General features: G+C 32.9%; 2 protein-coding genes across 2 annotated transcripts in view; both read right to left on the minus strand.

Moving 5' to 3' along the window:
* LOC132759285 (low-density lipoprotein receptor-related protein 4-like) overlaps window positions 1-18,198 on the minus strand; it is a gene marked incomplete at its 5' end in the record, with an annotated part of 45,463 nt that extends 27,265 nt beyond the window's left edge. Inside the window, 6 exon segments of the mRNA XM_060751031.1 lie at window positions 1,387-1,497; window positions 2,171-2,324; window positions 4,052-4,304; window positions 4,775-5,038; window positions 8,000-8,201; window positions 18,133-18,198. Of these exon segments, the coding sequence (XP_060607014.1) occupies window positions 1,387-1,497; window positions 2,171-2,324; window positions 4,052-4,304; window positions 4,775-5,038; window positions 8,000-8,201; window positions 18,133-18,198 (1,050 nt within the window).
* A 3,062-nt stretch (window positions 18,199-21,260) lies between these two features.
* On the minus strand, window positions 21,261-27,012 carry LOC132759286 (complement factor H-like; the record flags this gene model as incomplete). The annotated part of the gene is given in 7 exon segments (XM_060751033.1): window positions 21,261-22,727; window positions 23,176-23,340; window positions 24,486-24,600; window positions 25,072-25,242; window positions 25,661-25,828; window positions 26,119-26,286; window positions 26,845-27,012. Coding segments are annotated over 7 exon segments (995 nt in total), but the record flags the coding sequence as incomplete, so codon positions are not given.
* Window positions 27,013-27,561: the final 549 nt, after the last annotated feature.

Below are 27,561 nucleotides of genomic sequence, written 5' to 3' on the forward strand. Positions count from 1 at the left end.
TCGCAAACGTTTTAAGTTTTACATTTATTTCACTTTAAATAATCTTTATTTCGCTTGAAAAAATATAGAGTGAAATAAAATAAACAAAGTTTTATCAACGTTTTCAAAACTCGTTATTCACGACAGGGGCGGAGCCATATTCAACACAGTACGTGTGACGCCACACGCACTCGTTACTGCATTTGAAATAAAAATGAGCGATTTTTTCATACTATTTCACGTAAAAAGTACATCGAGCTCGCTTTGAGGCTTTGCCTTTTTCATATTAGATTATATAATACGGGAAGTCAAAGACCGGGCCTGTGAAGCGGGTCCGGGCTTTGGCTTGCCCGGCTATAGACTACACGTGTATATTTAAAAGAAAATCAAATAAAAAACAATTAAAAAATATATAGAATTCTATACCTATCAATGAAATTTTCAGTGTCAGTTCTACTCGGGTGCCGCCATTTACAATGTAACTCAATGATAATAGGCGGGGTATTCCGATAACGGGACAAATCTCAACTTTTCGGATAAATAATAAACGTTGAGTATTCCGAGTGAAAACGGAAGCGGTGCAGTTAATACCAAATGACAATTTCAAAACGGAAAGAATGAAAGGAATTTGTTAACGACTTCCCCGTTCATAGGCTTTGCCTAATTTCATATTAATACGGGGAAGTCAAAGTTCGGGTCGGCAAAACGGGCCCGGGCTTTGGCTTGTCCGGCTATATACTACATGCGTATATTTAAAAGAAATTCAAATAAAAAACAATTAAAAAATATATAGAAATCTATACCTATCAATGAAATTTTCAGTGTCAGTTCTAGTCGGGCGCCGCCATTTACAATGTAACTCAATGATAATAGGCGGGGTATTCCGATAACGGAATAAATCTCAACTTTTCGAATAAATGATAATCGTCGAGTTTTCCGAGTGAAAACAGAAGCGGTGCATGTAATACCGAATGACACCTTTAAAACGGATAGAATAAAAGGAATTTTTAACGACTTCCCCGTTCATAGGCTTTGCCTAATTTCATATCATATTTTATTTAATTTGGATGCAAAATATTGTCACGTACGAGGTTTTTTCCCTCTCGTACGATTTTAGTCACGTAGGAGCCCTCTAGTCACAGTACGAGTAACATTGTCACGTACAAATTACATGGTACGAATAGAAAAAAAAATCTAACAATTTGTATAATTAACAAATGCAGATTAGAACAGAACAGAACATTATTTTATTTTTGACTTGTACATAGTACATGATCATACATAACGTGATAATAAATCGATCAAAAGGCATCAATGCTAATTTTCAATGAAATATAAAAAACTTTACAGTCAATGTGACGTCATATTTATAAGTCTTTATAGTAATAATTTTAAAACTTGCCTTACCCTGACATAATCCCGTTGTTGTATTGAATATATATCCTTCGGAACATATGCATTTTGCACCAGACTGTTCAGTGATACAAAGTTGGTCGCAGTTCTTTATAGCACAATAATCTGCATAATATAGTTTAAAAATGATAACAAAATATGGTCATATGTCATATGTCCAAATAAATGATACACAGTGAATTAAATATTGTATAATGATTTATTAAAAACCTATAAATTTTCTTCCTAAATACACGCAAATCTTGAAGCGCTAAAACGCTTCAATGGATAGAAAATTCCGTATATTGTTAGTGACACATATGGTACATGTACTATAATTATATGGAAGTGCCGGACTATTTTTTACGTAGGTTCCGATCTTAGTTGTGTATAACATAGCATTTGGAAACAGCAACCAAAATTATTAAAGGCGTGACCGGTTTTGCAAAAATCACAAATTCATCCGTCATTTATGAATTCATTTCTTGACAGCTACAGTTCAGCCTCTGAAATTACTAATAAAAGTACAGTATATTAAAATTCCCTTTTTCTTTAAATGAATAGGTAATATAATAATAGAAAAATTGTGTTGTAGCAGCTTTCTGAGACATTGACTTTGCTACCCGTAAATTTTGTTACATTCGGTCTCGCGAGATATAAATTTTCCAACGCTGCTAGTAGCAAAGCAAATAAAAAGCCTAAGAAAGCTACTACAAAATAATGTTCAATACGTATCTAACCGATAAAACCAAGAACCTCATGTATATAAAGTAAGATATGACCAAAAAAAGGTTTTCACCCTTGTCCTTTAGTGGCTGCGTTTCTTCGCCATAGACTGCCAGGCCATAAACTGTTTCGTCTGGAATTTGGACAATCGTTGACTGCTGTCTACCGGTAGTTTTGTTCAATGTGTATAAGTCGTAATTGTAAATATCCGACACATACACAACATTCTATAAATAGAGGGTAGTGAATAAGTGTAGGTTCAAAATTGAATTTAAACAACGCGCTGAATGTTGCTAGCCTTTTGCGAGCATAATATTATCCAATTCAACGCGTTCAATAAATTTAGTAATAAACTTACTTGAATGTATTATTCTATTTATCACATAATACAAATTAGAACTGTTTACAGTAAATACATAATCGCTTATAGCGTAACGCTACCATTGAATTTGTATGATTGTGTAATGGAAATTACGTCACGTCAAAATATACGCACGACCGTTACGGAGTCGATAAAAGTGTTAGTAAAAGTGTATAAACCAGAAGTCGTGTATTCAAAAAATGACATCATATGCGCGTGTTAATGTTATTTTCAATTACGTTTACTAATAGAAATAGCATCGAAACACGAGGTTATCTGATTTGTACGAGGGGGCATAGCCCCCTGGTATAAATCAGATTGCCGAGTGTTTCTTTGGTATCATAGGCAAAAACAAAAAAAACGTTCCTTGTTGTCACAATATGGATCCTTAGAAAAAAAGTAACCAAAGCACCAGCATCTGCATATGATATTCCTATCGCTAGCCCTTTCTCTGTTGTCATAATAAGGAAATCACAGAAAAAAATGAGCCAATCAACTGCCATGTTCTGGAGTTCGGGTAACTAATACCTGCATTCCAGTTAACGCACTGTGCATGTATATGTATACGATTAACCTCTGACACATTTTCAACAGAAAGTCCCAAAACTATGATACAAATGACATTTGTAGCTCATGTGTAGCAAACTCTCTAAGCAATGGTAACCCCTTGTCATCTCTTAGCAATGGTAACCCTATGCCATCTCTAAGCAATGGTAACCCCATGTCATCTCTAAGCAATGGTAACCCCATGTCATCTCTAAGCAATGGTAACCCCATGTCATCTCTAAGCAATGGTAACCCTATGTGCATCTCTAAGCAATGGTAACCCCATGTCATCTCTAAGCAATGGTAACCACCATGTCATCTCTAAGCAATGGTAACCCATGTTATCTCTAAGCAATGGTAACCCCATGTCATCTCTAAGCAATGGTAACCCCCATGTTATCTCTAAGCACAATGGTAACCCCATGTCATCTCTAAGGGCAATGGTAATCCTATGTCATCTCTAAGCAATGGTAACCCTATGTCATATCTGAGCAATGGTAACCCCATGTCATCTCTAAGCAATGGTAACCCCATGTCATCTCTAAGCAATGGTAACCCCATGTCATCTCTAAGCAATGGTAACCCCATGTCATCTCTAAGCAATGGTAACCCCAAGTCATCTCTAAAAGGGACTCCACTGATGTTTTCTGACATGAAGGGACAGGAAATATTTTCCAAGATTTGTATGCAGTTTGATGTAGATCTGAAACAATAACTTATCTGCAATTTTTCAGATCATTATTTCACTTCATTTTTCAAGATTAACCATTTAAAATTGTGCACAATGACCCCATAAAAGAGAAGAGGGTTGTTTTTCACTTTAATCGGGGTAATAATTACACAAAAAAACGGGTTTAATTCAGAATGGATGTCTTTATTACTCTTTGCAGGTTTTTGTCCATGCTATGTAATACAGCTGGTAAATGTAATTTCTATATTCATGATTAAGGCAAATTGGCTTCAGCGGAGCTCCTTTAATTTACAGGCAGACATTGTATTTGAATGAATGGTAAACTATTTAAACAAGCAGAGGCCAACAAAAAATACCTTGTATATAGCTATATCAAAAAGTACAGATCTCGATATTCTAGCAATCATTTTTATGTCCCGGCCCTCGTAAGTTGCGGAAAGAATGTCTTCACTGAGGGAATCTATCCAGTAAATACGCTTGTCAAATATATCTGCTTTGATCGATGACGGAGACTTCAGATGTTTTGTTATTATTGTGTGTCTGTTCTTACCATCCAAATCAGATCTCTCTATTTTCGGATGCACCCCGTTGTCGGACCAAAATAGGTATCTGAACAATATAAATAAAAAACAATTTGTTTTTGATAGAAATTATTCTTTCTTGATTATTATCTTGAAGATGGTTTACATTTATTATTGACAAAATATATAAAGACAAAATGTTACTTTCGACAATATACTGAAGGTACATACATGTATATCAAATGTATGATAATGAAAATTAGATATTTTGACAAAAATAGCTATTGTGTTTATTCAAACTTTATGAAGATTTCATTACTTTTCGAGTTGGAAGTATTCAGATGCAAGTACATTTTTTAAATAAAATATTCAGTATCATTCATAAGATTTAATTATTATGAATAAAAAATATTCGAGAGACACAACGAAATCGGGCAATACTTTAAAAAAGTGATATGAAACATGCGATTGAACTTCCTTTACATATCTATATATCAAATTGTTTCAAAAATAACCAGGAATCTTTAGTAAGAAAAGTAAAAAAGGCTGGCATATTACCCGTTCTTTGGGTCAACCGCTATTCCGTCTGGAAAATCTAGATGATCATCAACTATGATCTTATAGTAGTCGTTCATAATTTTTCCCATGTCCGTCGGGGCGGCGATAATCCATCGATACAAGGAATCCGTCCAATAAACCGTTTTAGAGAGCCAATCATATGCAATTTGTACTGTGCCTTTGGACACGCCCATATGCAAAGTGTGTAGGTCAATGTTGGTTGCATTCAGCTCTTTGTGGTATCCAGTTCCCATTATTATAGATCTTTGTTAAATAGTAAATTGAAAAATTCATGTGAAAAAATGTGGTTGATTTTGCAAATGTAGATATGAGTGAGAGTTACGAACAAAATCATCATCATCATCACCATCATCATCATCATCATTATCATCATCATCAACGACAACAATAACAACAACGAGAACAACAACATCAACAACATCTTCATCATCGACGTCGCCGTTGTTTTCATTAAAAAACGACAACAGTAGCTGCAGTGAAAGGAACAGGAGCAGCAGAATAAGCATTATCATCATTATCATCAATAAATTTGTCGTAATTATTAATATTATCATTATAATTGTTATGATATCATGCCAACTGCGAGTTTATAGTTAACAATTCTACTTGCAGCATTGCTGGCGTAATATTTTACATATATATATCAAATTGCAATATATTGAAATAGGCGTCCGTGGTCTTTGGATCCACTTGTCTCTCACCGCTATAGGTTCGAGTCGCGCTAGCGTCCTCGGATTCTTTCATATGAGAAAACTAACGTCGGTGCTGATTTCAGGTCGATTTCCCTAAAGTCAGTTACATTTTACAAGTATTATACTTTACATTACATTTAACATGGTACTAGTTTTTTTTATCAAAAATGACCCGAATTCACCCGTACAGTCGGTTCATGTATTATTAAGTTGAAAGAGCAACAAACTTTAAAAAAAAATGAAAAAAGCCATTATAATTGATATCTAAATCAAAGTATATGGTCATGAAAGTATTTGAACTCGTTATCACACAAATAAACTTATACCTTTTGATATTGTTCAAATAGCGAGCGTTTTTGTTAAACACATAATATAATGTTCCCTAACACTTCTTTGATTTGAAATATATCAAAGTTCATAACCTGCCTTTACCCATTTTACCCTCAGATGCTAAAATAAATTTCGGGTATTTTAAAATGTTATTATTAAACTATAAAAATTTAAAAAATCACTGATTTATATCGGTAATGTTTGAATTATTATATACCTATATTCAGTAACCGGTTAATTATGACATAAAACAAAGCAATGACCGATCAGTCAGTCGACAAACGTTTCGGTTCCAATCAATGGGGCTGACGGAAGGTCAATAAAAGGTCAGAATGTCCGAAGTGTTGTTTACCATATTTTCCCATTTTCGGGAAGGAATGACATTTATTTGCTTAAAGCAGCGCGCTTCCTTCCATGAAAAAATTAATTATTTTTAAAAATATAATATTATGAAGTGAACAAAGAAAATAGTTTACACATTGCATGCAATCAGCACCTATATTCCACTTTAATTACCCAAAAGTGGTCAAAATGCGCAAACAAGCATTTCTTGCGTTGGTATCGCAGTTGAAATATGCACAGGCAATCGTGCGATGGTATACATGTACATGGCCACGCCCAATTATTTTTATAAAAAAAAAAATTTTTTCACCAATAAAACATTCTTTCATTCAAAATGTTTTAAAACATCTTATTTCAATAAAACAACAAGGGATAGTTATTTAAAAAAAATATCCATATTTACTAAAAATATAGTATACTATATTTATAGTATAAATGAATAATTTTTTTAAAAAGTTGTTTTTAAATACCCCGAATGCTATTTTGGCTCATTTGGAGGCATGCAACTTAAAACCACAATATTTCATATAAAATTTAAGCCGTTAGCTGTGTGAAATTTATATCAAGGTTATACACACAGAATTCGAGTGGTCCAATAAAATGATAATAGTGTCCGTTCAAGTAATAACTACAGAAACTGACTTTGTTATATTTCAAAGCCCATTATCATACATAAGAAAAGAAAAAAACTCATTTATATATGTATATTATACTTATATAAACTGAATAAATACGGATATTTTACGACACCATTAAAAATATGGAACGCCTTTTCAAAAGTATTCAACTTTCACTATTTTACAGAGGTCCTTTGAGTGAAAGGCAGGTGTGCGTTTTAACATCGTAACATGATGTTACGAAACTCAAATGAATGATATAATATAAAGGTAAACTGATAACTTTTTACTAAAAAAACTACACCATGTTACTATAAATAGAAATAAACGTGATGTATCAAGTTTAAAATCAACAGTGCGATTATTTTTTAAACATTTTTTTTGAAACATGTTGAAATAAATCTACACAGGGTTAAACACAGTATTATTTCAAAATACATTGTATCATTAAGGAGATGTGTTTTTCTAACGAAATGAGTCAACCCTGCATATTTTTTGTTCAACATTATTGAATAGATCTGATTGGCGACAAAATAGTATTATTTCAAAATAATATAATTTACGTAATGTGTTTTAAATATTTTAAATACGTAAGTCGGGCATTAAGTCTTTTTTGGACCAGTCCTTTTTTCCTGGAAAAGTCCGCGTCATTTTATACTTGAGGAGTGCATTGAAAATTATGAATGAGTTTATACTTAGGTTCATAATAATAAAGATATATAGTATGTAACCCTTCACTTACTGGTAGCGAAAAAAATTTTTTGTCCAGATTATATTTCCCAGATGCTCTACGATATCAAGCGCGGTGAAATGAAGTATTATAATATTAGTAATAGAAAGAGCATCGAAACACGAGGCTACCTATTTGTACGAGGGGGGCGTAGCCCCGCGAGTATTTATTAGATTTGCCTAGTGTTTTGGTGTTCTTTCTCTTTTGTATCATAGTCAAACACAAAAACACGTTCCCTCTTGTCACAATATGAAACCCCGGGAAAAAATAACCAATGAACGAGCATCTGAATATGATATTTCTGTCGCTTTTCCTTTAGAGAACTATTCCGTCACAATAAGTAAACCCCAGCAAAAATGAGCCAATCAATGAGCATGCTCTGGAGTGCGGCTGTGCATGTATATGTATACAATTTAACTCTGACACATTTTCAACAGAAAGGTCCCCAAATTATGATAAAGTGTAACATGTAATACAAGGACAAGTAACTCACCCAAGATGGTAATCGTACATGAAGAACTCTTTACTTCTATAGTCGACGTCAATACTGAGCACGTGAGTTCTGCCACGTGACGTAATCCTAATTCCTGGTATAGATCCATTAAAATTCTCGTAGCCAAGAAAGATCGGTATATGACGAATGACGGCGTGTGTAGGGGTATTTCTGTCAAGAAGTGTTACAATCAAGCCTCTTTCTGAAGAAAAAAAATTCGTGACGTCATGAATTACTATTTTATTCTATTGCAACTGATAGCTAAGCTTTTGATTTTGATTTTTGTTTTCTTGAGGCAGAGTGCTCAATTTGTTATATCCTTGTGGTTTTCGTTATGGTCAATTAAACATTAATGACGTATAACTTGACTGGACGTCATTTAGACGTCTATTTTATTTGATCATAATAAAGAATTATACTAAACTTTTCTACCAACATGCAAACTTTTTAATGATCTTAACTGGTCTGTTGCTGCAAATATATGAATTGATAATTATTTGTACACAAAATAAAAGTACAAAATTTGAATAAACAATGTAGAGCGGTGTCGTCATTTGCCGAACGATGTCTATTTCCGAACAATATATATGCGGTCGTAAAAATAACAGTAAGGTTGCGTTTTTTAAAGTTTTTTGGCGCGAAATATTTGAACATAATTGTTTGCTTCCGGATGTGCTGGCAGAGGCTGCCAAGATTGTTCAGGGTGGGAGCCTTACGTTTAGGTTGTGCGGCCAAGTCGTACGGGATACCGATAACGACTCTGCATGATAAAATCAAGGTATTTAGAACAATTTTATGAATCAATAAGTACGTTTCATCGGGTCATTGTAGTTTGCGAACAAAGCAGGCCAGTTAATATAATTCCTAATTCTAGCTAGTAATTTGATTTGTTAAAACGCCATTTAAATGTCGTTTAATCATTATTGTTATATAAATGACAGTAAAAGATTAATTTTATCATTGATGAAATGGTTCTCAGTGCACTTTTGTTTATTATCCTTGTTCATATCACACTCCTACTTGTTTTAGGGAAGATACGCAAGAAACAAAACAGGTCCCCGCACTGTCCTCTCGCCGGCTGAGGAGACCCGCCTGGCAGAATGGGAAGTCAGCATGTCCAGGATCGGCTATGGAAGGACGAGGCAGGAACTGTTGACCACGGTAAAGAAGATCCTTGATGACGATGGTCGTAAGACGCCATTTAAAGACAATCGACCCGGCAAAGATTGGTACAGGGGCTTCGTCAAGCGTCACCCTGAGCTGACGGAAAGAGCGCCCATGCAGCTCGGAAAAGAAAGAGCAGTGATAACGTCATCAAAAATCTCAAATTGGTTCTCAGAGTTAGAGTTCTTTGTAAACAATGAGTTGAATGACCCATGCCTATTGTCTGATCCGTCTCGTTTGTATAATGCTGACGAGTCCGGGTTTCCACTATGTCCTAAAAGTGGACGAATCATTGCCATGAAAGGGGCAAAAAATGTTTATAACTGTTCAAGTAGTAATAAAACTCAAATAACTGTGTTGGCCTGTGTTAGTGCTATTGGACACTACATAAAGCCAATGATTGTATATCCTGGCGAGCGTGTGAGGGCTGATATTCTTGAAGGTTTTCAGGAGGCTGCAATAGGTCGTTCTCCGAATGGGTGGATGGAGTCTGAATTATTTTTGACCTGGATAACGGACGTGTTTATACCCGACTTAGACGAGCGTCAAGTCAAACGTCCAATCTTACTATTGGTTGACGGCCACTCAACACATGTGTCTTTAGAGGTGTCGGATGTGTGTAAGGCAAATGGCATTCACGTGTTTTGTCTACTTGAGCACGCCTCACACTTGATACAGCCGCTTGATCTTCGGGTTTTCGGGGTATTAAAAGAAAACTGGAGTCAGGCTGTGAGAGATTTTCAAATTGAGAATATCCCGAATACAGTTACGAAGAGGACTTATGCTCAAGTATTTAAGGGCGCCTTGGAACGGTCAGCCACCACTGAGAACGCAATATTGGCATTTAAGTATGCTGGCATTTTCCCTTTAAATAGAGACATTGTTCTGAAAACAGCAAAAATGGAACTATCGACAAATATACAGCTCAAAGCTTAACGCACCAAAAGCTTCACCTGCTTGAGTTCAACAGTTTTTTTGTGTATAAACATAGAGCTATATACATCTACTCAGTTGCAAAGGATAGTGGCAGTGTACTTTTGGAAATTCTTTATACATGTATGAGTAAAATAGTCGCAGATTTGGTATCAAAATTTGAAGAAATATATTGACCACACAATGGTTTAATTTGTATTGAAATTTTATTTTTATCCAAATTTTTGGTTTCGTTTAAGTAGCGGAAATGCTGAAAAGTGAAAATTGTAGACATGTGATAATTTTAGACTTTTTTTCCTCGTAAAGTGGCAATTAATAAGTATCAGTTGCGTTCATCTCATCTTATCAACATGTTTAGTTTATAGAAGTTTATTTAAGTTCGATTGTGTTATTGACTAATTGAAACACTATGGAAACAGTTCCTGGAACCAACCAGTACTAAGCAATGAATGTAAAGTTTCTTGCTCTAGGAAACAACGGCTTCCCCCTAACAGGGTTTGAATCCACGCGATCAGCAATCCTTAGATTACTAGTCCGACGCCTCGCCGCCAACGAAAGTGTTACACCATATGAGACTTTAAATAGCTGGAATGGTGTTCTATTCTAAACTATCTAAGTATCTAACGGCAAAAACACATTTACAAAATGCACAATGCCGCAACTTTTATCTCCACCTCTAATCTGTAGACACGTAACCAAACACGTAACCAAATTTCTGATAACGATCAAATTTCAACTAAAAGTAAACAATCGTGTAGTCAACATTATAATGCAAATTTTGATACCCAACCTGCCAGTATTTTGCTAAAAAAAGTATAAAAACTGTCCCTTGTAACTAAGTGCACATATTCTTTTGCAACCTATATTTATTTGATGGCTGTTTGACATATAAATAACGTGTATCTGTTCGGTATGGTGGCATATTTCTGACACCAGATAACCATATAACTAACTAGTTAATTAAGAGGTTAACTAGTTACGTAACTAGTTAACCACTTAATATTAAGCTGGTAAAATAATAAAAGGATGGCAGTTGTAGGCACTAACATGCATTTATTTCCCGTTATGATCTTTTATTTATTGAAAAAATTAACTAGTTACGTAACTAGTTAACCACATAACTAACTAGTTAATTAAGAGGTTAACTAGTTACGTAACTAGTTAACCTCTTAATTAACTAGTTAGTTATATGGTTATCTGGTGGCAGAAATATGCCACCATAGTTCGGACAGGGTATTTTTACAGCTGTTTAAACTTTGTCTTAAAATCAGTCAAATATATTTCAAAGTAAATACCATATAAAATATATCGTCCGAAAGACTGCGTTTATTTGTTGAAACATGAGACCGTCAGTCGAAAAATATTTACAGACCCGATTAAATTTAAACAAACTTTGTCAATGATTGTAAAATATCAATATATTTACTTCCGTGTTTGCTTCATAAAATAAAAAATGTTAGAAATTGGAACACGGGTTATAGGTATGTATATTTTATTTAATGCGTGACTTGATTTGAATGTATTATGTATCTACATGATCTTTTACATTAAATTGATCAATTTATGCTGAAATTGATACTTAAACTATAGGTTATTTTTTGTTTGCGTGTTTTTTTTTCTTTGAAAGATAGAAAAGAAAGTATATGTATTTACCTAGAAGCTTTAAAGCTTTAATTTAGTCTTTAAAGTCAATTCACAATTGAATAAACAGTACATTATACAATTTACAACATACAGACGGACGAACGGGTGTACAATAACTTGATTTGTACAAAGTGTAGATTTTCGATTGTCGTGCATATTTTGATAGTCACAAGAAATAATTAGCGTAGTAAAAATTATTCTTCATGTTTCATGAAACCAGTTTTTTAAAGATATTTTGAAACATATCATGTATGGTGGACTGCTGACTGGTTACTAAATGGTAAAAAACCTACAAAAATAGCAGCTTAATATTTTGTTCCGAAACATAGTCTGTTTATATCCAATATTTATGTATGTTTATTAGCAAAGGCAATTCCTATTACAACTGTTTCAATAATTGAACACGTAGTAATGAAAACAACGTGATTAAACTGTTATATAGATTTAAAAAAAATAATTCAATATCCGTGTTTTTTTCCCGTTACTATTTTTAACTTTCAAAGAGAATACCATCCTAAACATTAAAGAGAAACGCTGTGGAATATAAGTTTACTTAAGTATCTTAAGTTTACTAATACATGTATTGTCTCTTTGAATAAATTGACAACGTCATTTCTTCAGAGAAATAGAACTGTTAGTGCGTTTCTTGTTTACATTTCCTTGACGTTAGAAGAGCTGAAAAATAATAGGCTAGGAATAAATAATAATATTGTTAAAGGAACTCCACTGAGGTCCATAAAATTTGGATTTTTTTTTCATAAATCCACTAGTGCACTTGATGCGGAAAGCTATGCAAGTACGAGGTGTGTTCAAATATGAATGCAACTGGGTCAGTTTTCAGAAGTCCTGAACAAACAGTGCCAAAATAATTATCTCAATCCTTCAAAATACTCACCACTATGTGATATACAAAGTTTTAGTCATTTGATCTAATTGTAAATGCGTTTTCATAATCTTTTCGAGGTAACTGTTCAGACACTGGAAAATAACCGACCCGAGATTTTTTTGCATTTGATATTTTCTTCCAACAAGGTGTTTTTGAGCCTCGAAAATAGGAAAAAGTCACGAGGGGCAAGATCTGGCGAATAAGAAGGATGAGGAAGCTCGAAAACCTTTTCCTGTTTCAGATAGTCTCGAACAATGGCCGCTTTGTGCGACGAAACATTGTGATGCAACAACCTGACACCACGGAGACCAGTTGCTGGTCGACGGTTTTTTAAATATTTCTTTTGTTTACGAAGGAACTTGCCTTTGTAAAACTTGGCATTTACAGTTTACCCTTTGGTACGAACATTTGAATAGCAGGACCTTGATTGGTAAAGAAAATTACATACATGACTATTTGAGGCTCATGGTGCATTTTGCTACGAAAGGACTTTGACTTCCTTTGTTTGTCCATATTTTGGTACGTATCTTTCGCCCGGGCTCAAAAATGAAGCCACGTATCATCGCCAGTGAAGATATTTGCGAAAGATCGGTTGTTATATTTAAGCCCCAGTCACATTAGAGTTTACGACCAGTAAAGACCAGTTCACGGTCACCAGTGATCACTGGTCGCGGACAATCTTTAAAACGTCTTACGACGGTCATCGGTGATCTTCGATAGTCGCAGGTTATCTTATTTACATCCCACGACCAATTTCAGTAGCAGTGAGGTTTTTGAGCTTGCACAAAAACCTCTCTGCGATCAAAAAGGTTGCTAGTGGTCTCATAAGGTCCTAGGCTGTCGCACGATTGTCGCTCGAAAGTGCGACAATCTTACGACAGTCTTAACAAATTGCCACTAGGTACTGATAATCTTGAGTAGTCTTTACTAATCGTGTGATGATCGTACGAAAAGTTGAAGGTGATCGCATGACAGGTCACGGGTAGTCGTAAGTAATCACAGACAATCTGGAGATCATCGTACGTTTGCTGATGACCTGTCGTGCGATTTTGATGATTGGTCGCACTATAGTCGCAGAAGTAAATTTATATGTTCAAAGAGGGCTTGGTCGCAGACAATCGCCGATGATCGTCGGTTTTACACGTCGCCGGTAGTGGCAGGTAATCGTAAGCTCTAATGTGACTGGGGTTTAAGGGAACTGTTTCAACAATTGTTTAGAGGTTCTTACCCGAGCAAGTTTTTGCTCTTATGTAAGGAGATGGTGTATCCATCTGGCTTTTATCCTTCTCATTTTTAAATCACGTCTGAGAATTATATGAGCGGCACCTACAAGGTTACCAATTCATTTAACTATATACATAGTTGTAAATCTTGCATCAGTAGCAATAAAATCCTTTAATTTTTAAACCGTTCTTGGCGAAGCTGCAGTTTTCGGATGGCGTGCAAGAGGTGCATCTTTTACTGAATTTAATGCTATTTTATATTTGATTTTAGCTTTTCAGTTTTGGCTCGATTTACGCATTAGAAATAGGTTATTCAAGAAAGAGGAGTGAGCGAATGATCAGAAATTGTGGACACAAGATATTGGTGCAAACCTAAATCTAGTAAAACAAAAATATTGAAAACATATTTTCACTCCCTTCGTGTCAAAAAAAAACCTCAGTGGAGTCCCTTTAATGTATTTGAGACGGTTTATAATCGGTTACATATCTCTTTGACGACCGGTTAGCTCATTTAAGTGAACATCGGAATTTTAAATCCAGATGAGGCTGGTTTGATCCACAGGCAAGGAGAAATGTCTCCTATACAATTGATCTCAGACGTTGAGTCTAAAACTCATTTTATGATTTATTCAGAAGTCACGTGGGATAAGTAGTCGGTGACTTTCGGCCAAAAAATTATAACCACTGGCTAGTTATCCAGGACAACCGGTAAGGTGGATCAACCGTCGAGACATGACCTAATGTGATAAAATCGGCGTAAAATATCACATTAACAAACACACAAACGACCGGATAATTTTTCATATTTACGAACTTTGTATTCCTAATGTAGGTGACAGTATAAATAACTAAATAAATCTTAAAGAGCATGATCGATGAATGAAAAGTTATTTCCCGTGAAGACTATATTCAATACATGAAGGTATTTTGTATGTAATGGTTGGTTCAAACATTTCTTTATTAAATACAGAGCAACTACATTAAACTGCATACTGAATTACCGAATGTTTGCATAACTCAAAATAATGACAAAGTTCTCATTTTTGACACGGTACTGTAATATTATGTACAGTCGCAGTCATGTAACAAATTAATTGGAGTGAGTCTACTGGTATAACGAACATTGGGATAAGTAGCTGGTTACCTAGCTGATGAATTAGTTCAATCTAGGAAAGTCCGTAGGGTGGATGGACTGTCAAGTTATGATCAAAATGGCACTGTTGAACAAGACAGCCAAACTAACAAAACTAACGAAAACATGTATAGTTGTATAATGGCGACATGGGCACATAACGTATTTGTATGATGACGTCACGTGCACCTGATGTATTTATATAAGTTAAGCGTTCTCAAGATTGAAATTTAAAGTCACTCATCCAAGAGTATAGGGCGTGGTAAGTTCTTTATAATCTCTATAATGGTGGCAAAGGCTAATTACTTGGTACATACCAAACTGTTAGGCAAAAATGTAATAGAAATCACATAATTATCGATATATTTATCGATTTATCGAAGTGCAATATAACATTTCTAAGTAAAATAATATCAATAATAAAAATAGGATATCCTACTTGAATAAGACAAAAACCTGGAAAAAGAGTAAGGAAAATAAAATAGCCCCAAATAGTTTGTCAGTAATGCATTGCTAAATTTAGAGTACACTGAAACCAAGGTCGAATTTATACAAAATTAATATAATATCGATTGCCCTTAGGCTTTTTGAGAAAGATTTAACTGATTTTTATTTCGAAATGCATTAGACTTAATGCACTTATTCATTAGATATATAAATCAATTCTTTTTGATAACCAGCCAATAAGAAAACCCCTAACCCGGATGAAGGAAGTGTAATTTGAAATTAAAAGCTATATTTAGATTTTAACCACTACGTGTGTTTGCGCAAAAATTTCAAATAATTAACTGATTGTTATACTTATATTCCTATATATCATGTTAACTTTTAATAATAAAGCTAACATATCCTTTTGCATTTGTTGCGCTTGTCAGTTAATTCATAATTATAAATTATATGCATATAATATACATTGTTTATAATTCTGTCTTCTGGCGAGCATGATATTATTTTATTAAACGAGTTCAATAAATCCAATAATGAATGAAATTTTTCTATTTATCACATACCCAAAATGAATGTCATTTAAAGTGAAAAGGAGTCATTTTTCATTGACGCGCCTATAGTACAACGCTAACATTTAGCGCGTCTTTACACTATGTTTGCATAACTCAAATGCCGTCACGTTTAAATATATGCACAGCCGTATAATACCTTTTTTACTGAGTCGCAAAAGCGGCACGAGTATGAGATATTTCTTCTTTTTTTGTTGTACAAGCTACCTGTTAATTCGATGATTAACTGTAATACAGGCTGCACCTGTGAAACATAGGGGTATTACCCTTCGTTGAGGGAAGTATATTAAAGAACAAATGATGACATGTTTTTCAGTGCTCTACAAATATTAATACTTCTTAATAGTATTTAATTTCCATGAATGTGTTTGTTTAACACATAATAAAAGTTTTGAGCTATAAACATCGAGTTAGAATCGAATTAGAGAAGAGAATATAACATATTTTTATTTTATTTCAGCATAAGACGCTCATTACATTCCATCTTTAAATAAAGAAAACAATACTTATGTTCCGGATAGTATGACGTGAGAGATACTTACATACATGTATACAGAAAATGTCTATTTAAAAAATGCTAAGCAACCAGTAGAAAAAAAAGTTATGTTAGCAAGCAAATGCTTACAGCCTTTTTTTAAATTCCGAGACTCATAGATTTAATTCCCATACTTCTATGACGATCTTCTTAAGAGACAGATTATTAAGAAAATAAATATTTCAATAAAAAGTAGTAACATAGAAGCAGATTTAGACATTTCTGTTACAATTCATGCAGATTTAGACATTTCTGTTACAATTCATGCAGATTTAGACACTTCTGTTATAATTCATATATCAATAGATCAAATGTCGGGGACATTTTCGTTGCAGTATTTCAACAGGACCAACATACCCTTGTGTTTTTTTTGTTGTTTGTTTGTTTTTTTCAATTAAGAAAAAAAAATTAATTAATGTATAAATAAAATAATGGTAAGTCAACCATTGATATATTTCTTCAAATATGGGAAAGGGTTACTTTTGACTTTTATTTGCAATATTTTTGGAAGCAATTTACTAGTAGTTGCAGAGAATTTTACGGTCACATAATTAATGAAAACTTCTATTTAAATACAGAGGTTAAATAATTGACATGTTTATGTTTTGTTGTGCTTTAAAATGAAGACAAACAAAGATAGCACTGCAAAGCTTTTTCAATATTCAGCCTATCAATTCAATTCAATTCATGCCAATTCAACTTATTAAGTCCTCATTTGAACAAGTACATGTTTTTTGCCTTTAACATGATGGCGGCGGTTACAATGTTTGAGAAGAACATGGAAATATATAAACATACATAATCAGTTATCATTTGTGTAGAATTAAAAATGTCTACTATAGTATCAGTATTAAGACAATAAAAGATATTGAAAATGAAAAGTCACTGAAAATCAAAACTTAATACAAGTGCATGTACAATATACATAGTCGTTTGAATTGTCGATTTCCATACATAATCGTATAAATGGTCGATTTCCATATATAATCGTATAAATGGTCGATTTCCATACATAGTCGTATAAATGGTCGATTTCCATACATAGTCGTATAAATGGTCGATTTCCATACATAGTCGTATAAATGGTCGATTTCCATACATAGTCGTATAAATGGTCGATTTCCATACATAGTCGTATAAATGGTCGATTTCCATACATAGTCGTATAAATGGTCGATTTCCATACATAGTCGTATAAATGGTCGATTTCCATACATAGTCGTATAAATGGTCGATTTCCATACATAGTCGTATAAATGGTCGATTTCCATACATGGTCGTATAAATGGCCCATTTCCATACATAGTCGTATAAATGGTCCATTTCCATACATAGTCGTGTAAATGGTCCATTTCCATATATTTTACAAGAAATAATATTCATATGATTAAGATTCATCTACCTTTCTGGCACACCTTTTTTCAATTTTTACGATCAAGACAATAAAATAAAGCGTTTTGATTGCGATATCCCTTTTTCCTATGATTAACCATAAAATTGAGTATTAAGATATACCTGTATATTTATATTATCAATTTAGTAAAATAATAACAACATGTTTTGCATGACCTATTAATTTTCATAATACTTTAAACCTTACCTTTTGGTAATTTGACGTTACTGTTATCACCTTGGCATGAATATTCTCTGAACACACATATCCATATTAATAGAAATAGAACTCTTTCCATGGCGTCCTATCACGTAAAAAGCCAACTCATAAACTTAAAATGTATTAAGTTTAAAACTTAAAAAAAGACTTTTCTCAACGGGTATATATTTATGTCACAACGTAGTAAAATTGGTAAAATCTGGGTATATTTTACAAACGTACGACTTATATAGAACGGTAACGCATCGTCAATTTTATGATTTAAGTACAAAGTTACTTTAAAGTCTTTAAAGCTTTATTAATAAGAAAAAATCTCGGCGTTACCAGATCTTTTCTTCTTTTTTTTCTTTGTTGTATGATTTTTCTTTACAGTACAGATTTTAAAAAGCAAATTAATATAGGATATGTAAAGATTCTTTATTTAAATACAAAGTGATATAAATGTAATAAGCTAAACGCGTGAACTGTTCAATTCAGTATATCAACAGCAAATATCACATTTCGCTATTTTCACATACTCAAATAAATCATGATGAAAAATGGATTTTTTTTTCAATATTAATTTAAACTTCAAACACGTCATGTCGGCTTTCTTTGCAAAATTAACAGAAACGGGAATTTTAATTCTGATTGGTAACTGTCTGCGGGTTTCATTTTAAAATGGTATAATAAGGAAATATAATTCATTTGTACTTAAATTATATAACGATAAATGAGTGTAGAAAAATTTAGGTAACATCTAAATTTGTTCAGTCTAAATTTGTTCAGATGAAAATGACAAAAATGTTTCATATATTAGATACGCATTTAAACACTTCACTGAAAAGAATCCGTTTGTAAATAAATACCATCTGAAAGTGTTTATCTTTGTTAAATTATATGGGTTTTGTGACTTTGACTGTTATGTGTTTATAAAAGATAAAGAAAAACAACGCTATCAACTATATGTTAAAGGCACATTATGCCTCAGAAATAAATATTTTTTCCTTGTTTAGAAAGGGTTAACATGGGTTTCATAATGTTGTAATAATGCTTTAACAGCTTATTAGATGCTTATTACCGAAAGAAAGTACAGTTGAATGAGAAATTATTTGTTATAAAAGTGACAAAATGTAAACAAAGAAGTATTTTGATTTCCATACAAAATACTTAATCACTATAACTGTACTAATTGCCAACAAAAGGCAATAGAAGCAAAATATGGTTCAGGTAAATGGTGGCAAGTAAGTAACTTTTTTTGAAACTATGATGGATATTACAGATCCAAAGTCACGGTCGAGATTTGAACCCACAACGGTGAGGGGCAATTGGTTAGAAAATACCGACATGATCTTAATAAATTCTTTCATAAAAGAGGCAAAACGTGTTCTTGTATAATGTAAAACAGACATCCAATACCATGTTAATGTTATCACAAATGAAATAAATACAACTACATGTCATCGCCAACGCCCTTTAGATAGCTAATTAAAAGCTATTGTTACGTTTAAGAACATTACATAAAGCACTAGGGTATATCAATTTCCACTTCATTACTAACTCGAGCACAAATAATTACAGGCTACAAATATGTAACAGTTGTAATGTATCATGTGCGCAGTGTTAAAGATGATAATCACTATATTTTAAATAATATATAGTTTTCAGACCTATTAGAATACTCGAATAAGTGTATCATAATTATATAAAAGTGAAGCGACAAAAGTGAAGCGACATGTTTGAAGGAAACAAACCTGTGTCAAATTTGATACACGGCACACGTTTTTGATGTAAACATTGATGAGTCGTTCAGGATTCGTATATTTTGAGGTACACCAACTAGAGTTAGGACATTAAACTTTAAAAAGTAACGACTAGTCAAGTACAATTATTATGCAATCCGATATAAGAAGTCGACAACGAACTTTAAATTTCAATGGAATGCCAATTAACCCTTCCCACCCTAATTATCTTTGACGTACTTGTCCGTGACGAAACCATTCATCAGTAAAGGAAAATATTTAGAATTTAGAACAATTATTGACTGAAAAGTGAACAGCGCAAACAGTTATCTTTGTCTGCACTGGTCACGCCTATAGATTAGGTTGCCGCCCGAAAGCTTAGAGAAGAGATCACCATCGCAAAAAGTTTAACATGTCATGTCGCATGTATTTAGATGTGGTATGTGTAAACGTCTTTAGTGTTGGGAGTACTTCTTAAAGATTATACTATTTTATACAATAAATCATTCAATAACTTTCACATCGATCATTCAACAAAAAAAAGGTTGCAAGTGAAGTAAATGACAAATTGTTGAAAGGGCAAACTACAGAACTGCGCAAGTAAGACCCTTACTGTGACATGCAGTTTGACTTTAAAATAAATATTTTTTTGATACTAGTTTCAACATAATTATTCGATTTCATTCGCCCGATAGTTAACCCTTTGCTTGCTGGTGGCATCAGTATATACTCATCGGGAATAACCCGGTACATCTGTGCCATTTATTTATAGTCCGCACTGTGCGATATTAAGCCAATACATATTTTGTAATTTTTTTGTAAATATAGCATCTATGATAATCTGCCAAATTTTCAGCCATTTGTTTCTGACTGTAATATAGTTACAAATGTAAACGAATCCAGGATTTACATTCATTCGAAATCGTTTCTATTCAGCTTAAAGACAATCATAAAAAATCAAAGCAATCAATTATTTGTATATCTTCTCTTTTATTTAAAACATGCATTGTATTACAACAAAATATCTGTTCAAAGTCAAACTTTAAAGATCTGCTCACTTTTTTCAGAAATTATGTGACTGAGTCACGACATTTCAGAAAAATACAAATATACATATAAGTGTAAATATATTATAAAAGTAAAAATACAAATAAACTATATGTAAAATAAATGGATTTCTGATTACAAGAAGCATACGAATAAGTAGTGAAATCTTTAAAAAATAAAATTAAATATAATAAACCAATATATACGTTATCAACATCAATAAAACAATGAACATGTGATACAAAATATACGAACAATCTTAGCATCAATCAGTGCAATGACATAGCTAATGTCGGTATCTACATGTATATGTCTATATCTACAAGCAATGTCTCTAAATCAAACATGTCACATCTTTGGTGCGCAGCACAAGTAAAAAACATTACTAACTACAACAACTTCAACTTGTACAATAGCTTTGAGCACATAGATTCTATGTTCCCTTTCACATTCATAATTTTAATTAAAATTTCCAGAAATGGGATCGTTTTATAAAAAAACTATTGTAAAAACGTAAAAAATTTGACTGATTCAAGTATATGGAACAATTTATGATAAAGAACAGGCAAAATAATTGCATTTTTAAAAGTACAGGCAAAATAATTACATTTTTACGCAATTTAATAAAAGAGATAGAATAAATTGAGATAGACGCCGAGTGAATATCAACTTCCGGTAGGCTCCCGTTCACGATATCCTTTTTTCGAAATGAAATTATCAATCCCTAAACTTAATCTTAAGCGAATTTATGTTCCACGACGGGTGGGTTCAATTAGATATCATAAGAAATATGAAATAGCCGTGTATTTAAACGAAAAGAAAATAGAGTGTAGAAGTGATGAGTGAATTAGTCGGCCGAAAATGTGCAGACTTCTTGAAAAAAAATGCAGCTGATGGGTTTAATAAAGACATGATATATACTTACATATAGTTATGAATAATAAATTCTGTAGTGTTACATATAATTATGTACATGTATAATAAATTCTGTCAGACAGCTAGGTTGAGGCTTTGCCTTATTCATATTAAAATATCTTAATGTAACAGCTAAATATAATAACTTGCATACAAACATTAAAACTGACCACTAATATCCTCTCAAAGACTTGACATTATAAATGTGTACTATTCAGTTAGATATGTCTTTAAAACAGACAAAACGAGATTCTGAAGCATAAAGCGATGGCGAAAGGGTATAAACACGAGATTCTAAAATTGCGAATAACTGTCAAATGGAAGCAACACAGCAAAAAAGATATTTCTACAGATTATGTAGATTTGACCATTGACAATTCTACACAATTTGACACTTGAATCAGATAGGTACTTATTTCAAATGGTTAACACATATTTGTTTTAATGATTAAATCCTTTATTGAATGGTTATTAATACAAGGTTCAGCCTGATGGCCCTTTGTGTTGCATTCAGAAATCTAAATACTAAAGTGAAGAAATAATCACTTTCATCTGGTCGTAGTATTCTGGACCACGGCAGTAACTCACTTTGAATACAACAGAGCACAGTTTAGCTACTGCATCTAGAACAGCCTGGGTATTTTTGCTACCCTATTAAATTTGATTCTTTAAAATGAAATAATACGTATAACTTATGTAAATGATAATACAATGTATTGTTATAAAAGTATGAGATTTACAAAATCGGACACATTATTATGCAAGAAGTAAATCAGTGACATATGTTGCCAAATGTAATAGATTAAGTCCATAGATTCCTTTCATAGGCAACAACGCATTTTCTGCCAACAGCACTTCTCTCATAGATTACCATCATCTAATACAGCCGGGGAAGCGAATCTACAAAAAGATAAATGAGCCGGGTCACGACAAAACCAACGTTATGCGTTTGCGACCAGCATGGATCCAGACCAGCCTGTGCATCCGCGCAGTCTGATCAGGATCCATACTGTTCGCTATCAGTTTCTCTACTTGTTATAGGGTTTGTAAAAGTTCTCTAGTCAACAACTTATGTTTAGAACCTACATTTAATTATCAGATACAATTTTAGAAATATTGCATTTAATAATGTATATTTACTCAAACGGTTGTTAACGGTCCTTTGGCTACGCCAACTGTCTTTATTATTATTAGTCTTGCTACTATAGGCCTATTTGTTTTGTTGTTCTTTTTACTAAATACAAATGCATGTTCTAAAAATTACAACACAATTTCAAAAAAACAAAACAAATTGGTTTAAGAAGGCGGACACATTTAAATACAGACAACAAAATTAAAATATATTTACGACGTTGTCGTGACTGGCTTCATCTGGGCAACATCCGAAGTTACGTATTGAGGGTCATCCATATCGGGATCAGGAAAACTGCGTCTCTGCCGGTACCCGGGATTTTCTATTGCAACACTACTTGTATCATCGAAATTGCTATATTTTGACGCACTTCTCTTCTTCCTTAAAGATTGAAAGAATACACCTTTAACATCAATTTAAAATAATAAAATTGCGATCATTTGTAAGGTTTGTTTAGGAAATGTTTACTTTGTATAGCCAAAGCAAATATTGTAAAATTGTGATACATTTGAAGTACCTACTTTAGTTTAACGTGATCATGTATGCTTTAAAGTAACTGTTGTTTGTATAAAATTCATTATAATGTTGAAAACAAAATTCAACGCTTGAAATCAGTTCTTTTAATAAAAATGAAAATACCACTACGAATAAGTTTTCACAGGAGTTAGAACAAATGCATGTTTCATGAAACAAGATTAATATGACAGTTAAATCAAATGACCAAAGTCCCTTACCACCGGCTATAACGGCATTTATTTTGTTGTAGTATTAGCAATGCACCTTGTTAAGCTTTGATTTATTGGCTGATTTTGTGCGAAAATTGAGACCTCATTTGTTGTCATGATTTATTACTATTACTATTAATCTGTTGAGATATGATTATGTATCGGTCTGTCTGATTTTTAGTATGATAACACTGTCAACGGTAAAACTCATAAATTCTGGACAAGAGGCCTGCAATTGTTTTGCCAAGGTAAACTTCTCATCGATTACCATCATAAATATTTGTGGAATCAGTCTGTTTGATTCTAGCATGTCTAGTATGATAACTCAGTCAACACTTGTCGTCGCTTATGTTTGGCAATTAACACTTGAGTCGCCTCCAAATAAGGAGAGATAAGGTGTTTGCTGAACGAACTGGTGCACTGGTAACTATAGTTGTACGAGCAGTGTAGTTATTGTAACAATGTGTTATTATTGAAACAAATTGAATTCAATGACAATAAAGTTCCATCAAAATAACATGAACAAACTCAGCTTTCGCTTATCGTTTCCATTATGTTTGAACGTCATTTATTGATGAAATGGATCTTTACTTTACTAGTTAAAAATCTGAAGGTCTATCTTTTAATATTTGATTTTCAAGCATACAATAAATTCGATGATGAAACGTCAATCGAGCCTTTAACCCTCCTATCATTAAGCGCTGGCTTGCGCTGTACAATGTCCTAGTTCTATCGAACATTTATTTCGGACAATAGTTTGATTGGACCACAAAATGTAAAATAGGGCATCCCAATTCTTACCTCCAAACTAAACAAACGACAAGAACAATTAGAACAAGGACAAGAATCCCTAGTACAGACAATCCTGCTGTAGCACCAGGTACTGACAACCCCGCAGATTTTGACTTTGATGGCACTGAAATGATAAAGTTCAAAACTGCAAAGTTTTTTGATAATTTCATCAATAAAAATATCATTATAATTATTATAATTTAACAAAGTTGTTTACCTTTGCAATTGATGAATTCAGTGAAGTAACAACACAAACTTTAGCCTGAAAGTTCTTTATTATTACTGATTTTGCATATGGCAAAACAAAATCAATAAGAAGATGAATGTGGATTTATAAAATAGCATTTGAAGGGCTCTTTTGTGAACATTAATTAAATTATTAATTTGTCAACACAATGTTTAATTTTTCATTCACAGATAAATGATAGACACACATTCATGTTTACTCATTTTTTTCTTATATAAAACGAAATAAGCGACAAAAATAAACGTTAAAGTAAAAGTAGATCATGACATTACGTTTCCCTATTTAAGTCTCAAAAACTCATAAAAATCAAAGTGTACAATTCACAGGAAGACTATAAATTCAAAATACCTAAACAAAGGTTGTCAGTAACCCACTTTCCAGTGCGTTTACACGTTACATTTGGATGAATCTCTGTGGCCTCGTACCCAGAGTTGCATTTGTAATTGCAAGTCGACCCTACCGTCAAGTCACATGTTGCTGATATTCTTCCATTAGGTACAGATGAGGGACAAGAAACAGCTGTGGTTAGAAAGGTTTGTATAATCACATATCAAATAATTATTGACACTGTCATTTTATATGCAAGTTGGAGAATTGGAATTGAGGCTTTGTTCGATATTACAAAACAGATCACCAAATGAATATGACTGTTATACTTGGATGCATTGCAAGATTCTTTTTATAGTCTAAAGGTTTTCGAAACAAAGACTACTTTAGACAAAATGTCTTTATAAAAAAACATGACACAAAACCATTAAACATACAAAAATGGATACGAAATTGTTTTCAAATAATAAATTAATCAAAGTTGTTCGTTACATCTTCAATATGTTTGTAATCTATAACATGAGGTCATATGAAAGCATATGAGAAGTAAATAAATAAATTGTTAGATTTAGAATTTTACATTAATTGAAAATGTTAATAAAATGTTGACCTTGACAAAGATTGCCGGACGCTGTGCTCCATCCATCAGCAGTGCATGTGGCCTGCGTGCTGGTAGCATTATAATGTTTGTCACACTTGTAACTGCATGTGCTTCCTACAGCTCTAGAACAGCTTTGATCTAACGCTCCATTTGCAATGGTTACACTACACGTGTATTCTGAAATTTGATTATGACTGGTAATTTGTCAATATTTATACAGATTTAAACAATAAAACAAGATATTATACAGTCAATCAGTTTGTTATCTTAAGCTTTAACATAGAATACACACACGAAGTTAGGCTCTCATTCAGTATGTAATTGCTTTAAATAACAGTATGTGATTTCAAAAGTGATATAATTTTGATGTAAACAACAATAACGATAAAGTAGCAAAATATCTATAGTAATTAAGAGTTTGAAAGGAAATGACAATTTTAATGTAAAAAAGAAACAATTAAAAATACCCGTGCAAGCATTGAGGGGATACCACTTCTTGTCATTTCTACAGAATGCTTTGTCTGTCATATTTACATAGCCTTGGTTACATTCAACTGCACAATCTATCCCAATCTTCTTTGAGCAGCTTCCAATAACTTTCCCGTTTGTCAAAGAGGTATCTTCGCAGATTGATTCTGTAATAAGATCGATTGTTTATCATCAACAAATTTATAAATAATGCTTTGGACATAAAATTTTCATAAATCAATCAAGCTAGTTAACATCAAATTTGACAATTTTATTTTTGATTTCTAGACTGAAATTAAACATGGAATATAAATATATAGTAAATATTGTAAATTGCACATTATAACAGTGTTTCTTAAATGAACATAATTTATGTAGAAATACTAAGTAGATTTGTCTCAGATTGGCTGAATGTATTCAACCTTCAAAATAATCGGTTATGGTATAAAGCATTTACCATGAGGAAATTTTACGACTTGTTTTTTGCAAGAAATGTAATTCTGCATTATTCATTTTAAAGCAGGCTGTTATTTTAAATAAGTGTTATGTTTTGAAAGAGACAAACATGAAACAATACCGCACATTTCTGCAGTACATTCCCTCGACATTCCCTCGATGAGGCAAGACAAGATAACAATAGGCCTCCCAATGTTCTGAGACCATATTTAGAAAACAGAAAGCAACGTAAATAACTTTAAGATATCACGTTTTCATGTAATGTATACCTTTGCAAAGCTCAGTGGGAGTCCATCCTGAAGATTCGCATTTCGCCTGCCCCTTTTTATCAGCAGGGTCATAAAATTTATCGCAATAATAGTTGCAAGTACTGCCTACCATCATTGAACAGCTTTTGTCTAAATAACCGTTTTTTATTTTGTCGCCACACTTAAATGCTGCAATAAAAGAAAGAAAATTGGACATAATGAATGCTTACAAAGTACCACATAGTTACAATATGTAGATAAAATGTATGTTTTGCTATAAATAGACATTGTCTGATTGTGAACATAATCGATTTCAATATTTAGATTATAAAAAAATATGGAAGTAACAACGGGTGTATCGTGATTTTACCTCCAGTAATGTGTGCCCAATTTTACCCTTATACAAATCCAAGGTCTAGTTGTCTGAATTGACAATTTCATTATGATTTTTTTGCTTACTTTTATCTATTCGTAAAGAAAGAAGTGTGAAGTAAGTAATCAAGGGTTGTCGTATTATAATAAATTTGTTTTATTTTGTAAAAGCAGATTATGTCCAAATTATTTAACCTTGTATAAAATATATATTCAATATATTCAACTCATATCAATTTATTTAATGACTTTTTGAAGCCGTATAAAAGTAAAATAACCCTAACTCCTAATTTGTGTAATGGTTAATTTGGCGTTTTTTTAAACAATTAGAATAAAGATAACCCTTTTTCAAATATAACCAAGATT

The sequence above is a fragment of the Ruditapes philippinarum genome, unplaced genomic scaffold (genome assembly GCF_026571515.1).
Source record: "Ruditapes philippinarum isolate M1 unplaced genomic scaffold, ASM2657151v2 ctg6178_1_1_1_1, whole genome shotgun sequence".
Taxonomy (NCBI): Eukaryota; Metazoa; Mollusca; class Bivalvia; order Venerida; family Veneridae; genus Ruditapes; species Ruditapes philippinarum.